This window comes from Neolamprologus brichardi, chromosome 23 (assembly GCF_056152115.1).
Source record: "Neolamprologus brichardi isolate AB-2024 chromosome 23, ASM5615211v1, whole genome shotgun sequence".
NCBI lineage: Eukaryota > Metazoa > Chordata > Actinopteri > Cichliformes > Cichlidae > Neolamprologus > Neolamprologus brichardi.
In genome coordinates, this window is record NC_142125.1 from 1,901,070 (window position 1) to 1,917,419 (window position 16,350).

Here is a 16,350-nt window from a genome sequence, read left to right on the forward strand (position 1 = left end):
TCCAATGGATGATGATCTGATTAGTCGACTAATCGCAAAAATAATCGGTGACTAGTCGACTATCGTTTGTGGCAGCCCTATTGCCCAGACTGTGAGTTTTATTAATGAACAAAGTCAGTTTATTTTCCTTTTCCCTTTTTGTTTCTTTGCTGTGGTCACATTTTTAGGGTGATTTTAGGGTGCCGTGTCGTCTGCTGGTGATGGTTGATCCACTGTGTTTTATCCACACTGGACAAGAGTGCGTCTGCCATTGTTCAAGAGGAATAGGAGAAACCCCTGACCCAAAAGTACAGATTATGTTCAGTGTAGTGTAGAAGTCGGCACATGGAGATCCTATTTGTTTGATCTGAGGAAGTCTTCTAATAATTTGTCATACTGTAATTTTTGGCTGTTTATAGCTTATAAAGGCTGAAATATCTCACTTTACTTTACAGAATATATGAAAGTTTATCTCTTTAAATTAAATTATGAAAAATAAACCTTTACACAATACTCGGTGTTCTGAGATGCACTAGTGTAAGCGCACATGGGACACGTGTGATCGCATGCCTGCGTATACGAGCGTTGCCCATCACTTCACTTACTAATTAGAGGAATCGAAGTCACCATTGATCACCATTGATCGGTCATTCTCACACTGCCTGCTTATTGAACCGCTGAGCACTAATAGCTGGAAAGCCGTGCAGAAAGCACTCCTAGGCTTCTGCAGATATTCCTGTTGAAGGCCACGACAGGATTTACGCACGTTTTCAACCACTAAAGCTTTCAGCAGTAAGGCTTCCTGTTAACCGTTTTTCAAAATAAAACGGCTCTAAAAATTACCAGACCTAAAAAGGCGATAAACCAGTTGTTATGACCTAAAACTAGATTATGTGTCTCATGTATACTAATGACTACTAATTATTGACCTGCAAAATAAATAAATAAAATGAATAAACTAAAGGTGGATATCACCACATTAAGAGCAACAGATGGGTCACGTTGCCCTTTTTTAAACACATGTCAACGGTTAAGAGAGTTTTGATCCACTGTGTGTCTGAGACAACCGTGAAAAAAGCCATTACCACCAGAAGTTTGGGGTTAAACCCCTCTGAGACTTCGCCTCGTCCTGTCATGTGACCTTCAGATTTTCAGATGTGAGTGTGGGTTGAGGTGCCAGAGAGGGAATCGTGGAACTCTCCGAGTCCAAATCGCTTTCTTTAGACGACCATGACCTGGATGACTGACAACCTACAGACACATGTCCATGTTGTTCTTATTTCTGTGGGGTTTTTTATCGATCAGTCTGACTGTATCATGAAACGGTGCATATATTTGGGAAACTGCAGTATCACACTTGCACCCAGAGGCGATGGGACAGCAGAAGGTGGAAGAGTCAGAAAAGTGAGGCCTGAAGAGCAAAAGAAAACATTGACTTAGGGATAAACAGAAACCTGCAGCTAAATGAAAAGAAGCCAATCCATCTTTGGAAAAAGCAAAGGATCGAGAAGTGTTTGTAGATCGGTTAATACAACACAACCTCCCACTTTAAGCAAGACCTCCGCGTAAGCCGGCTAGCTCACAGGACTGCATTGATCTTACAGCTGGATTAATCTGTTATCATTAAAAATAGCACAGCTAAAGCTCTGCCTATGCACATACCTGCACGTGCCACCTTTGTATGCCATAGGCTTTCCACTAATCGTGCATCTGCTGAACGTCTGTGACTGCGCCTGCACAGCAGTGATGCATGCACCGTAGGCCTTTAAGATGCTCGAGGCGTCAGCAGCACGTTTGACCCTGTCAAACTGCACTGCCTGGGGAATTGCTGCAAAGTGCAAGAATCATTTAAACCAAGCTCACGAGAAGCATGTTCAGTAGTTATGTCAAAATAATTTATGTGCTCTGGGTGGCTGAGGGGTTGCACTGCTGCGAGAGCTGCTCATTGCATTAATATTGCATTGACTTGGGGGGGTAGAGAGGTTATTGATCATTAGTTTAAAACCCTTTTTAGCTTTTTTTGATGACCTTGCTCTCCACGTGCTTTTTTCCTCTCATGTCGTGCTTGCATAGCCATAGTTTGGTCAGTATATATCGCTAATTGGATCTAATTAGAAGCCGTCGAGTTAGTTTTATGAAGGCATGTGGACGCTGGAACCATTAGAAGTAGAAAGAACAGACGCAGGAAGTTTGGAGATAGGAGGGGAAATCCTTGACCTCTGACTGTATCTTTTTTGTTTAGCATTTAGATAAAGGTTTATCGTCAGTTATCTCCACCTATAAACGGAGAAAAACAAGGTCAGAGTAATTCCTATAACTCAGTTCAGTAAAAACCTCACGTCACACCTCGGCCTAATCTCACAGCCGTCACACGAAGTCGCTGCGTTCCTGTTGAGCTCAGATTATCTCAAAATAGAGAAACGGTGTAAAAGTCAGAAACTGCAGGTCAGATTTGAGTTATGATGTCACTAAATGTTTCCTGGCGGTGAGCTGTTGGGGAACGAGGGGCGAGATATTTTTGGTTTATCTCGTGTGGTTGCCGGTGTTCCTGTCAGATGGGTCGTTGGGGCTGTGACCACATGTCATCGTGTCAACAGGCCGCTGTTTGTATGCATGCAGCGTTTGTCACGGCCTCTACAAATGATTACCTACTGTAGTGTTTATTAATGACCCCCCCATGCCCTTTTAAAGAAGAAACAGGCTGCTCAGATGTCAAAAGTCAACGTTAGCAGTTGTGTAGAGCTACTCCTAGCGTTTGCGTTTCAAGCTGTGTTGTTGGTTTCATATTGATTGCATTAATTAAGCTTGGCAACGCCGCTCTTTCCAGGAAATCGAGTGCGAGGAAATTGATCTGCGCCGGCTGGATGATGCATTGTTTAGTTCGCTCTTCACGTAGGTGCTCCGAGTTGTGATCAGGTCATACTGGTCCCCTTCTGGGTTTGAGAGGATAAAGGAACAGGAGGATCCTCGCAGAGTAGGACTGTTTCTAAACTAAAAGCCAAACTGCTTTCCATTTAGTTTTTTCTAAACCAGTAAGCAGGCAGTGGGTCTGTGTGTGATTGTTGCAGCAAAGCTCTGATGTCGTTTTTTGTTGTAAAGGGCATTGTTGTGTTTGTTTGTTTCCTCCAGAGCACCATCAACCCAGTGGATGGGATCTACCAGCCCCCTCTGGACACTCCAGCGGTGAACACAATGCCAACACAGACAACACTACCCCCAGGTACATCTGCCTCCCCAACATGTGCCAGACATTTAGAAGTTGTCACTTACTGTGTTGATACATGCTGAGAGGTTGTTGGTGTTATATACTTAAAGGTGACAGCAGCGCCCCCTGTGGTTGGGATTGGAATCGCAGAACCGTTGTTGATGTTCTGTCCATAGATGACATTTGAAATTATGTTTCAGCTGCAACTGGAAACATGTTCTAGTGTGACATCACCAGTATGGATAAATATTCTTAATATTCTCTCAGTATTTGAAGGTACACCTTTAAAAGTCACAGGGTTTAGCAACATTATTCCCTCTCTTCTTCTTCTTCTCCTTCTTTTAAATTAAGGATCTGTGTTGAAGCAGATTCCTGTTTTGTGGGGTAATATCGTTTATCCAGTCAACAAGAATACTCACATGTCTTGACTAAACTCTGACTAAATCTTTGGCTATTTTAGTCAGATGACTATGACTAGACTAAAAAAAAAAGGCTATGAAAATCAGCAGTGCAAAGTAGGCCGTTCTAATTTTGGTCTCTTATAATAGACGGTGTAATCCCCGCTCACAGATGAAGCTTCTGTCTGCAGCGTCCTGCCACGTGGCATGAGATGCTGCTTTTAATGGGGTCTGGCTTCGTTTCGAGGCTTCGGCGCTAATTCTGCTTTCTCTCCGTTTGATGAAGACGCGTCTCAGGTGTGCAAATCAGACCAACGACCCTCCACGTTACCTGTTGGTCCCGTCGTCACAGTGATGGGCAGTCTGCAGACCCCGACTCCCAACAGCACAGGTGAATTCAATTCAATGTCATGAACTGGACTAATTTTTGCTGAAATGGCTGTATGTTATTGAAACGGGTTCCTCATACTGCCGATCAGCTCAGCAGGTTAGAGTCTGTTTAGTTATTGTGTTGTTGTTGTAGCCGTGTGATCTGTAAACTGCACACAACCTTTTTTTAATGGTAAACAGTGGACAGAGGAATGTGGAACAGCTGATTAGTCGGATGTTTCCCTGAGGACACGGTAACCTCAGGGAAACCAGGTATGATGCTGACGATCTGTTGATGAAAAGTTCAAGATTTCATACTCAGACTCTTTGTACACTATCAGGAGTTAAGCAGCCAAACTTGGCGGCTTTTATTTAAATCGGTTGTTATGATGTTGTTCAGGAGCCACCAAACGATGGACTACAATCACATAGCGAACAGTACAGTAGCATGGACATGTAATAGTAGATTTAAGAAGGTGATTTGGGTGAAATGTGTTTACATAATTTGATGCCACTGCCCCCCAGTGGCCAAAAAATATCCTTTTTTTTTTTTCATTTCATTCTTGACCTTCAAACAATTACTTTAAATGACATTTAGTACCGTCTTTGTCTATTTGTAGCAGAGCTGCCACAAACGATTTTGTTGATAGTCGACTAATCAGATCATCATCCATTGGACATAAAACGTACAGCTTATTGCACCAGCAGCATCTGCTCTTATATAACAATCATTAGCTTACAGCTGTAAGTGTTTAAGGTCTGTGCTAACTAAAAATAAAAAAAAGATGATAGTTTATTAAATTTTAATGAAATTTGCAGATTGTTTCGGTGAAGTTTAATAAACTCCTTGCTATCTAAAATATAACAGGACACCGGAGTAAATTCTCCAGCATCTCACACTTCTGATAATCAGCTGTCTGCTTGACGTTTATTCAGCTGTGTAAAAACTATAACTTTAATCTCAGCCAAACCGATTTACTCAGGAACAAATAAAATACTGAAAAAAGCCAAACAATAACATTTTAAGTTATCTAAGTGACTTATATATGTTTAACCTGAGTAGCAAAAGACCGCGGGGATCTAAAAATTATGTGCCGGGAGTCCGGTGTTTTTCGCCGGCTCTACTGAGCCTTGAACCCGGGTTAGCTGTCGAGCTGGTGGATAACAGACGACGGAGCACTTTTACAAATATGTGATGTCTTGATAAACCGAGCAGATATTTGAGGTTTACACAGCTACATTCTTACCTGAAAATATGTTAAAAGTTTATTTTGTGACCCAGAAAGAGGAATAAGAGTAATATTAAAACTTAGGAGTTGCCGCCATTGTTGGAAACTGGAATTGGCTGAGCTATGAATTCTGGGATAGGTTGGGCCACGAAGGACACGCCCGACCCATCCTTCAACTCTGGGGAAAAGGAGGACATATTTGTCGCCCTTGTTTGGAGGAGTCTTCGAATTTGCGAAGCCTTCGTCACGTCACTGTAACGTGATCGGCCTCCTAATGCGGCGTCCAAAGGATGCGGCCCCTGAATTTGGACCCCAGTGATGTGCGGATCGATCCTGAAATATCGATTCCTCAGATACCAATCATTTATGTTCTAGAATCGATTCTCATATTAAAATATTGATATTTTAGTAATTTAGGGTAAATTTGTAGTTTATCATTAACAGGAACACAGTGGAAAGAAACTACATCATTCGGATCGTCTGCATTGGAAGGAACTACTTCCTCTTCCGCCTTTTATAGTCATGTGCGAAATACGGCTGTATAAATGTGGCAGCTGCTGGCGTGCGCACTCACAACAGTGGCTGAGTGTAAACGGCGTCATGTTTTACCTCCACAAACAGCCGAGACGCGGTTTGCGATATATGTGGCAAGACAGTGAGGTGTTGTGGCAACACCACTGACCTCGTCAAACACCTCAGAGTAAATCATCTCACAGAATATGACGAGCTTATGTTGAGGCGAACTGAAGAGGAGGAGGAGAAGGACAGGTGCTGCTAGGGCGAGACAGACGTCTCTCACGGAGTCCTTTAGTGCTGCAGGCAGGCAAGGTGTTCAACTAGCGCACAACTTCAGTTTTTTATTTCTAGATGATGAACTCTGCATTATTAACTGATAAGAACAAGTAATCTGATGTCCTGTAATCATTATGACGCTATAATTTGAGATACAATAAATAAAAAAGGTTTTGTACAAAGTATCGGGTCAGTATCGTCGATACCACCCTGATTGGTGGCATCACACATCACTGTTGGACACGGCTTCTCTTCTTCGGGGTTTAACGGCAGCTGGCATCCTTGTAGATGCGGTGCTGCCACCTTCTGTTTCAGTCCGTTATTACACTCAATCAAATCAAATCAAAATTTAAATATATAGCACATATTAAAACAAGAGTGTTGACCATAGTGCTTCAGTCAGTAAAAGCAGGAGACAATTAAAACAAACAATAAAACAGGACAACAAACAATAGGTAACAACACAACAAGCTAGAACAGCCAACCTGTTAGAATCAAAAGCCAAAGTAAAAAGATTTAAGACGTGATTTAAAAGATTGGATCGACTTGGCAGGACGAACATGAACAGGGAGGTTATTCCAGAGGTGCCACGGTTGCAAAGGCCCGGTCTCCTCAGGTTGTGCTAGGAGCCTGTGATTGGACGATGTAAGTGCTCAGAAAGATAGCTGGGCGCTAAATTATTCAGAATTTTAAAAGTGAACAAAAAACTTTTAAAATCTATGTGATATGTAACACGAGCCAATGTAATTTGGCTAAAATTGGAGTGATGTGTTCATAGATTCTCGTAGCTGTTAAAAGTCGCGCAGCTGCATTTTGAATTAACTGAAGCCGGTAAAGAGAAGACTCTTAAATCCTCCTACTTATTCCTGCATCTTTAGGATCTCACACAGTCGACCCGTCTATTAAATCTGTCATCGACGTAATCGTGGCAGTCCTAATTTGTTTTACTGCAGTTTTACAGGTCACAGGTCGTTAACAAAAATGCTATTTTTAGGAGCATTTTGAGGCTCATTTGTTTTGTTAAATGCGTGAAAGCGTGCCACTGAACGCGAGTCAAAATGAGCAGAAAGCAGAGGTTGCAGCCTGTTTGCCTTCTCTGCTGAGGCTGCAGTATTAAAATGCTGCGCTGTGCAATCAGGAGACGGGCTGCATGCTTGAGAGCGCTCTCGATACGCTCTGCAGAGAAAGTCATCACTGTGTTAAGGCGGCTTAATGGTGCCGAGCACATCCTGCTGAACAGCAGAGCTGGGAAACGGGGGCTCCGGTCGAACAATATAATGTTGATTTCATCACCATGGCATCATGAGGGCAGGCGCCGGCGAGCTTCTGCATCAACAGAGACATTTTGGCTCCTCCTACCAAACAGACAGGCGGATGATGGATATAATTGAGGGGTGATAGATGAATACGTATACTGTATGTATGAGTGGGCTGATGGCACGAGGCACACTGTTCGATTACATTTTTTTATGTGTGTTTTTTAGGGAGTGGCCCGTCAGGCCCCAGCAGCGGCGTCGCCTCCCCGGCTCACATCCCCCTCCCCTCACACTCGGTGCCAGACTTCTCCTACTCCTCCAGTGAGGACGAATTCTATGACGCTGATGAGTTTTACCAGAGCAACACTTCCCCCAAACACTGCATAGAGTGAGTACAGCAGCACCCGCCTCGTTTATAGCGAGAAAAATTCTGCTTGGATCGAATAAAAATCCAACAGCGTGATCGTTTGCAATCTGAGAAGTTTGCCTCTTGTTTTATATTTCTTCTTTATCCCCTTTATCTCTATTCTTCCTGCTTCCTTGCTCCGCCTCCTGCACCCAGTCCCTCAGGGCCTCCAGCTGCCTCGCCCACTAATGAAGAAACGGCTCTGAAACGACCCAACACTACAGAGTCCCTCAACTCTTCGATGTCCAACGGCACCACAGACACGGGTAAAAAGGGAAATGCTCGCGAGACACGTGATCACATCGCAGCTGATTGTCCCTCACTAAGCGTGAGGCGTTATTTAAATCATATTTTACTACATGATGGTGAAACTTTTGCTCTGCTTGTCCTCAGACCAGTTTGACTGTCACGATGACCGCGACGACGACGGCGAAGGGGAGTCTGTGGAAGAGCACAAGAGCGTCATCATGCATTTGCTGTCTCAAGTTCGACTGGGCATGGACCTCACAAAGGTCAGGACCTCGTAGCGTCTTAGCCGCCCTAATTGTTCGGTCGCGGCGTTTCGCTCTCCAGCGCCGTCGGCGTAAGGTTTTCTTTTTTAACAACACTTCTCTGTATTTCCCAGGTGGTCCTGCCGACCTTCATCCTAGAAAGAAGGTCTTTGTTAGAAATGTATGCAGATTTCTTTGCACACCCCGACTTATTTGTAAGGTACGTACCATTTCAGTTTATCAGCATGCACGCTCTGGCGTGAGGGTCGGCCGTCATTCAGTACTTGCTTCTTTTACTTGCTAGTATCGCTGAGCAGCCAGAGGCCAGGGAGCGGATGGTGCAGGTGGTGAGGTGGTACCTGTCGGCTTTCCATGCCGGAAGGAAAGGCTCAGTGGCCAAGAAACCGTACAACCCAATCCTAGGAGAAGTCTTCTACTGCCACTGGGATCTTCCCAGCGAGACAGAGGAGCCTTCGCCACCTACGGTGAGACCGTTTGTCACTGCGGTCCAGTAATAATTTCAATTATTACTTTTACAAGTTCCTGAATCATTGATCTGCAGTTCTAACCAAGAATCACAATCCTGTTTCAGGAGACGGTAGCAGAAGGCCCGGTTCCCTGGGCTTCATCCAACAGCGTGTCTTTTGTGGCAGAGCAGGTCTCTCACCACCCGCCCAGTAAGTGTCGAACCTTCTTTTGAGTGTAAACGCAGAATTGCTCATTACATGTAGATCCAGAGGGTGTGGCGGAGGTTTTAGAAAAGTAACCACTGTAAACAGGGCTGCTCGATTATGGCAAAAATGATCATCACGATTATTTTCACTGAGATCTCGATTATTTGACGATATTTATTTAACAATAACAATGTATTGAATAATGACTTTAAAAAATAATATAAAATAGTGTGCAAATACTGATAACAGTGCAAATGTTTGCAATATAAGAAATAAATGGAAAATGTAAACATGTTTAGTGAACTTTGCAGTGTTGCTCTGTGGTGCAGCTACGACACTGTAGCAAAGTTTACACACTGTGTCGACTTGATCCACGTCTGACTGAACCCATAATGTTTCCACACCACTGAAGTTTTTTTACCTCTTTTCAACCAGCAGCAGTCACTCTCCTCTCCAAATAACCTCTGCTTAGCTTTCCAAGCTTCCCTCGGGTCCTCTTAATCAGCGGTCCCCAACCCCCGGACCGGTACCGGTCCGTGAGTCATTTGGTACCGGGCCGCGAGAGTTGAGGCTCAGGTGTGAAATGTATAGTTTTCAGGGTTTTTATCGGTTTTCAGCGTCATTTTGTTATCGTTTTTATCGTTGACTCGGTTTTCCTGGGTCTTTTCACGTGTGTTATGAATAAATCTTCTTTTTTCGGTACCGGTACTAGTTTTATTTTGTTGTATTTATCCGCGACACCTTAAAGGCCGGTCCGTGAAAATATTGTCGGGCATAAACCGGTCCGTGGCGCAAAAAAGGTTGGAGACCGCTGCTCTTAATTGTTGTGACGGGTGATCGAAATGCAGAGAGGTGCGCTCGATTTGCCACACGGAGCAGCGCGAGAGTAAAGTGCGAGGGAGGGGCTAATAATCGGCTCAGTCATTTTTAATGATCTTTGAAAGCCCAGATCGTAATCGAGATTAAAATTCGATTAATTGAGCAGCCCTAACTGTAAAATTCTGTTTTTTTATTTGATGTTAAAAACGTTAACCAGATGACATGTTAGGTATGGATGTCATAATCAGTCTTATTTGTGCAAAAATGTTTTGGTTTTATTTTCTGCACAGTCGCTGATGTGTTGCTGGTTTCTCCTCATTATTTCCTGCATTTCTCGCCTGTAGTTTCTGCGTTCTACGCCGAGTGCTTAAGTAGGAAGATCCAGTTCAACGCTCACATCTGGACTAAATCTAAGTTTCTGGGCATGTCAATAGGTGTCCACAACATCGGCCAAGGTACACTAAGCTCTGCCTAATATTCTCTAAGTGTGATTCAGTGAATCTTTGTGTTAAGTGACCTCTGACCTCTCTCCAGGCTGCGTGTCATGTTTGGAGCACGATGAGCATTACATTCTCACCTTTCCTAACGGATATGGCAGGTAGGTGCCGTTAATGCATCCCTGCGCTCGCCTGCGTCATCGCTTAGTCGGTCGTTACTTTGTGTCGCTGACCTACGCCTGTCTGTGCAGGTCGATCCTCACTGTGCCGTGGGTGGAGCTTGGCGGAGAGTGCAACATCTCCTGCTCCAAGTCGGGCTACAGCGCGAACATCGTGTTCCACACCAAACCCTTCTACGGTGGAAAGAAGCACAGAATCACTGCAGAGATTTTGTAAGAGCCATGTGGTTATGTCACATTATTTAAGGATTACTGAGAGTCCGCTCTCTAATACACGAGATGACATCTGGGTGTTTTGTCCCTGCAGTTCACCAAACGACAAGAAGTCTTTCTGCTCCATTGAGGGAGAGTGGAACGGAGTCATGTATGCTAAATGGGCGACTGGAGTGAGTCCTTTGTTTTATTTACATCACAAAATGTAGGAAATTACCACCTTAAATGAATGAATACATGCGTGAACGTGTTTTCATACGTTTCTAGGAGAACACGGTGTTCATAGACACTAAGAAGATGGGCATCGTTAAGAAGAGAGTGAGGAAGCCGGAAGACCAGCTCGAGTACGAGTCTCGAAGGTGAGGAGAGGATCGGTGTCGGACCTCAGCCGTCTCACGGGTCCTTTAACTCTAAATGTTTGACTTTCAAACTTTTACTCCCCGTAGACTGTGGAAGGATGTGACTCTGAACCTGAAGATAAAAGACATCGATGCAGCGACAGAAGCCAAGCACCGGTTGGAGGAGAAACAGAGAGCTGAAGCCAGAGAGAGGAAGGAGAAGGAGCAGCAGTGGGAGACCAGGGTGAGGATTTCCTTAGCGTACCATGAGATCTGAGTATTATGGGCAATATAGCTTTAAAATTCCAGCTTGAGACACAAATCACTTGTAGGTTGCATCAGAAAGATGCAGAGTGACCTGCTGCAGTGACCAGGGAGCAGCTGAAAGTAGCTTCATTTCAAGGAAATGTACAATAATCATATTTATGACAGTAAAAGGAAAAAATGCTGAGCAACATTTTATCGCTGAGTGCAGCTTTCAGGCAGGAGCAGCACTTATTAGTGCAAACAACACGAAGGACGCTTTCTATCCTTCTTTTCCAACGAGCTGCTGTCATCCATGACACACCCCCCACTTAACGTGGAATCTATCACCACAAAGCGTTATAGTGCAGCAGTAGTGACACAGCAATATATCCAGTGAGGTGGGGGTGGCTGTAGCTCAGGAGGTGGAGCAGGCCATCTACTTATCGGAAGGTTGGTGGTTTGATTTCATGCCAAACATAACCCCGGGTTTCTCTGATGCAGCCATTGGAGTGCGAGTGTTAAGCTTGGAGTAAAGTGCTTGTATGACGGGTGTGAATGGGTGAATGAGGCATATTGTATGTAGAATAGGGCTGCCACAAACGATTATTTTGATAGTCGAATAGTCGCTGATTATTTTTGCGATTAGTTGACTAATCAGATCATCATCCATTGGATGTAAAAAGTACAGCTTATTGCACCAGCAGCATCTGCTCTTATATAACTATCATTAGCTTACAGCTTTAAGTGTTTAAGGTCTGTGCTAACTAAAAATAAAGACAAGATGATAGTTTAAAGTTTAATGAAATTTGCAGATTGTTTCGGTGAAGTTTAATAAACTCCTTGCTATCTAAAATATAACAGGACACCGGAGTAAATTCTTGAGCATCTCACACTTCTGATAATCAGCTGTCTGCTTGACTTTTATTCAGCTGTGTAAAAACTATAACTTTAATCTCAGCCAAACCGATTTACTCAGTAACAAATAAAATACTAAAAAAAAAGCCAAACAATAACATTTTTAAGTTATCTAAGTGACTTATATATGTTTAACCTGAGTAGCGAAAGACGGTGGTGGGTTTGAAAACGATTAGCCGGGAGTCCGGTGTTCTCACGGCTCTAGTTAGCCTAGCCCCCGGCTAGCTATCTAGCTAGTGGCTAACAGACGTCTCCGAAAACGTCGGAGCGCTTTTGAAAATATGTGGTGTCTTGATAAACTGAGCAGATATTTGAGGTTTACACAGCTACATTCTCGCCTGAAAATAAGTTAAACGTTTAATTTGTGACCCAGAAAGAATAATAAGAGTAATATTAAAACTAACTAGCTGCCGCCATTGTTGGAAACTGGTCTGGGCTGCGCTATGAATTCTGGGACACAGCTTCTTCTTCTTCTTCGGGGTTTAACGGCAGCTGGCATCCTTGTACATGCAGTGCTGCCATCTTCTGTTTCAGTCCATTATTACACTCTTAAATCCTACTACTTATTCCTGCGTCTTTTGTGATCTTACAAAGCTTCAAACGAGGCGTCGACTATTAAATCAGTCGTTGACGATTTTGATAGTCGACGTAATCGTGACTAGTCGACTAATCGTGGCAGCCCTAATGTAGAGTAGAAAAGCATTATAGAAGAACCAGTTCATTACACAAAAGACACCCAGGTTATGTTTTCCGTGGAACTTTTAAGGAAAAGTAGCAACAACCGGATATTAGGTCAAGCTTTTTGACCAGGCATCAGGAATTTCTATTCACCGTTTGATCCTCCTGACTTGTGGAGTGCAGCTTGTTAGCGGATGTGTTTGGGTCAGGCGTCACTATCTGCTAGTGTCCCCTGTTCTGTAGCCTGGTTATATTCAGCAGCTTTTTGTCTGAAGTGGTGAAACGAGGTCGTTACTAGTTTAGTGGAAACAGTTTTGTTGCATCATGTGCATAAATACTGTGCATGAATCCTGCACTTTCCCGGAACCAAATAGCCATCAGAGGCTAACACGCGTCTCTCTCTGAGCTTGTGTCATCGTCATGGACACTAAGGAAAGTAAACGGTGTATTTGACATATCGCAGCCATAACTGTCGTGGCAATGGAAGCGAAGCCTTCTCCATACCGCAAACTTTAAATTCCACACATCTCAGAGAGATCAGTGATAACATTGTAACTTTACTTTCAGAAATACTTCAGATATCGAGTCTAATAATTCTCATCGCTCTGTGTTTCTGCAGCTATTCCACGAGGACGGCGAGTGCTGGGTCTACGACGAGCCGCTATTAAAGAGATTAGCCTCCCAGAGGCACTGAGAAGACGGCGCCACACTCGGATGCATCAAGAATGCACACACAACAGAGTCTTCATAAGAACTCTTTTGCAGAAACCACTTGTTATTCAAGCCTTGGAATGACTGACGATTGAATCTCTACACTGCTTTGCATTTGACTGTAAAACAATATGGAAATGAATGAAAAGCATCAAAGATGTAACATGAATATTAGTAAAGCTCCTCTCCTTATTTGGTCAGTCTCTCATCCACCGATACCCGCCACCTGCCAACATGAGACTCTGCAGCACAGAGTGGAGAGGTCACGCGCCTCCCATTCGTCCACACCCTTCAGCAGCTCCACGGGATGAGCCAGAGCAACACTCCTTCCCTACATCTATAGTTTTTTGCAGGGGGGGTGGGGGTCTGTGGTCGGCTCAAGTAATAGCACGAGAAATAAAACGGCGCTCTACATCTCAGGGAATCTGGTGACTGAGGAAAGAAAGCTGGTGCCCCCACCCAGAGTCTGACAGCCTTATAACGGTGGAACGGATGAATCTTAAAGGGGCGGGAGAGGAAAATCTCTGCTTGCCTGCAACTAGTTAGAACTGTTTATATATAGATATACATATGATGGATATATAAATATATATTCTTTTTTATTTCTAATGCTCTTATTGTTTATTTTTCTTTGCGGCAATAGTTAAAAAATATTTGAGGATCTGAACCTGAACCTTTACATCCTTAGGAGTCATTCCATTTAGCCTTCTAATGTTTCGTTCCCACTTCAGAGTTACCTTTGCCACCCGTTTGGATCACTCGCTGTTCTGTGTCTCGCGTATTATCCAGAAACGAAGCCCTGCAGAAAGCCATAGCATCTAAACGCTGATTTCGGGAGTCGTGGCTGATTTAAATATGCAATACTGATAGAAATAACAAAGTTTGCCTGTGGGAGGACAAATTCTGTCCATTATGCCAAAAAAAGGTTTAGAGAAAAGGCTGAAGGGACTTTTGTCTGGACAGAGACCAAAACAGTCTTCTGAGGAGGTTTTGAAGGCATTTATGAACAAATGATTGTTTACATACTTTTGTCTGTCTGGACAGCAGGTCCACGAAGAGGACGTAAAGTTTGGTTTTGTTCTGCACATCACACATCCTCGTTTCCCCTTCAGATCAGAGTGGGGCGCCTCGCTATTCGCTCGCACGCTGTCGGAGTGTGAAGAGCGAAAACGTGAGGCGGCCTTTAAAAACACTGGTGCACTTTCACAGTGCTGCTACAGTCCAGACGTTGTTCTGCTGGTTGTTTTCCAAGTTTCAGAACCACATATTGATCCTGCTGCACACTCCCAGCTTTGTTGAACCATCGTTCTTTCTCTTATTTACAGCTGCATCGGTTGGATCTGAATGCAATGGTAGTTGGATGAGATGAAGAAATAAAAATATATATATTTATCTTCGCCTGAAAATGCGGTAGCAAGCTCACAACAGCCCCCCTGTTGACCCCCTTCTTTTTTTTTTTTAAATCTTTGTGATTTGATTATTGTATCTCCTAAATATTTGGCCATTGTGTTCAGTGAGACCCTTTAAGCCATATATTCATGGGATCTGCAGAGACGAGCATATAGTTGGTGCAAATCCAGCGAAGCGCTTGTTGAATTTAATTCATCAGAATCAGACAAAAATGCCTTTTGAAAATAATCAACATGAAGGATTCTAAGAAATTTCTTTGTATTTTTTTTTCCATGTTTTGTGTTTGTAAAGTCCGAGTGGAGGCCTTGCCATTCATTTCAGTTCTGCTCAGTGTTGCCTGATAGAGAGCAATCAAAACAAATGTATTTTTTATTTCCTTCTCATCATAACCATTGATTGTATCCAATTCTCCTGTTTATTGATGCAAAATATTAAATCTCCATGAGTTTACTCCTGTGAGCTTTTTGTCATGCTTCCCCTCAGATCACGCCGGTGCCGTGCTGGACCGCCTGTTCATGTTTTGTGGGTAGATTCACCGAGGTGTGGGAAGTATTCCTCGAGGGATTTTGGTCCATGTGGACATGATGGTATCACACAGTTGACGTGTGGCATTAACGAGGCATTTCCAGCTAAACACCTGCTCACTGTGTGTTTTCTATTTTTCAGTCGGACTCTAAACCCCAGAGATGTTTGACACAAAGTCTGTTTATTCAGCCTCGTAGGTTATCAGGGGACTGTTTTTGAGCCTAGCGTACGTATCCTGTCACCTCCAGGATCAAATGTATAACTATTATTAAACACCCAGCTATCAAAAATATCTGAGCTCTGTTGATTTTAGCAGTTTGATTAAACAATTTTTTTTAAAATTGCTCCTTTGGTGCACTTGGCGTGGTGGAAATGCTTACAGCGCTCCAGTCTATATTTGCACACTCGGTTTGTTGACATCTTTTTATTCTCAGAAGAGCTCGGCCCTTCTTCCACCTCACCGCTCTTTATCGGCAGGGAATTCAAAAACACTTGTGTAGGTGTGGAGGGACTTTAAAAATAGGACCTGACACGAGGCGCGTCTGTGAGGTGGGACCTGCAGATTAAATAATAATGCAGGACACAGTGTGCCTGCAGGCTCCAGCAGGAGGAGGTTGTTCAAGAAAGTTGCATCAATTTAAGATGCAAACAGACTAATGTGAGGAGTTTTGGATCAGTCTGGGTACTTTGACTCCTACATTATGTAAAAATACGTTTTTCAATCCATTTTGATTACACTGTAACACAGTTTTTGTACCTGTGTACTTGTTTGTGCCTCAAAGGTAGAGAAAGCATGTGATAAAGAGGAGCTGTGGTTCTGTATGAAGAGGGTGATGCAGTATGAAGAAATTAATCCACATCCTGTTTCTCTTCATTAAGTATCCTGGTAAACAGGCTTGCAAGCCCAGAGAGTGTGTCTGGAAAGGTAAGCTGACCCTGAACCACTGAAGAAATCTGCCATCTATGATGGTACACAAGAGAACAGGAGGAGACGACAATCAGTGCAGGGTATGATTTACATGTGGTTGCTAAAAACAGACTAAACATACGGCACCAACAGCCTGTAGGGTGAGAAGATGA

At 43.4% G+C, this 16,350-nt stretch overlaps 1 protein-coding gene across 4 annotated transcripts in view; it reads left to right on the forward strand.

Moving 5' to 3' along the window:
• Nucleotides 1–15,195, forward strand: part of osbpl9 (oxysterol binding protein-like 9) — a 39,755-nt gene extending 24,560 nt beyond the window's left edge. For all 4 annotated transcript variants that reach the window (XM_087835744.1, XM_087835745.1, XM_087835746.1 and 1 more), the window contains 15 exons: nucleotides 3,109–3,199; nucleotides 3,869–3,973; nucleotides 7,457–7,616; nucleotides 7,791–7,900; nucleotides 8,028–8,146; nucleotides 8,260–8,345; nucleotides 8,430–8,610; nucleotides 8,718–8,802; nucleotides 9,963–10,073; nucleotides 10,153–10,216; nucleotides 10,307–10,447; nucleotides 10,542–10,620; nucleotides 10,715–10,806; nucleotides 10,894–11,029; nucleotides 13,244–15,195. In XM_087835744.1, the coding sequence (XP_087691870.1) occupies nucleotides 3,109–3,199; nucleotides 3,869–3,973; nucleotides 7,457–7,616; nucleotides 7,791–7,900; nucleotides 8,028–8,146; nucleotides 8,260–8,345; nucleotides 8,430–8,610; nucleotides 8,718–8,802; nucleotides 9,963–10,073; nucleotides 10,153–10,216; nucleotides 10,307–10,447; nucleotides 10,542–10,620; nucleotides 10,715–10,806; nucleotides 10,894–11,029; nucleotides 13,244–13,318 (1,635 nt within the window). In that variant the 3' untranslated portion in view covers nucleotides 13,319–15,195. The remainder of the gene's footprint in view (nucleotides 1–3,108; nucleotides 3,200–3,868; nucleotides 3,974–7,456; nucleotides 7,617–7,790; nucleotides 7,901–8,027; nucleotides 8,147–8,259; nucleotides 8,346–8,429; nucleotides 8,611–8,717; nucleotides 8,803–9,962; nucleotides 10,074–10,152; nucleotides 10,217–10,306; nucleotides 10,448–10,541; nucleotides 10,621–10,714; nucleotides 10,807–10,893; nucleotides 11,030–13,243) is intronic.
• Nucleotides 15,196–16,350: the final 1,155 nt, after the last annotated feature.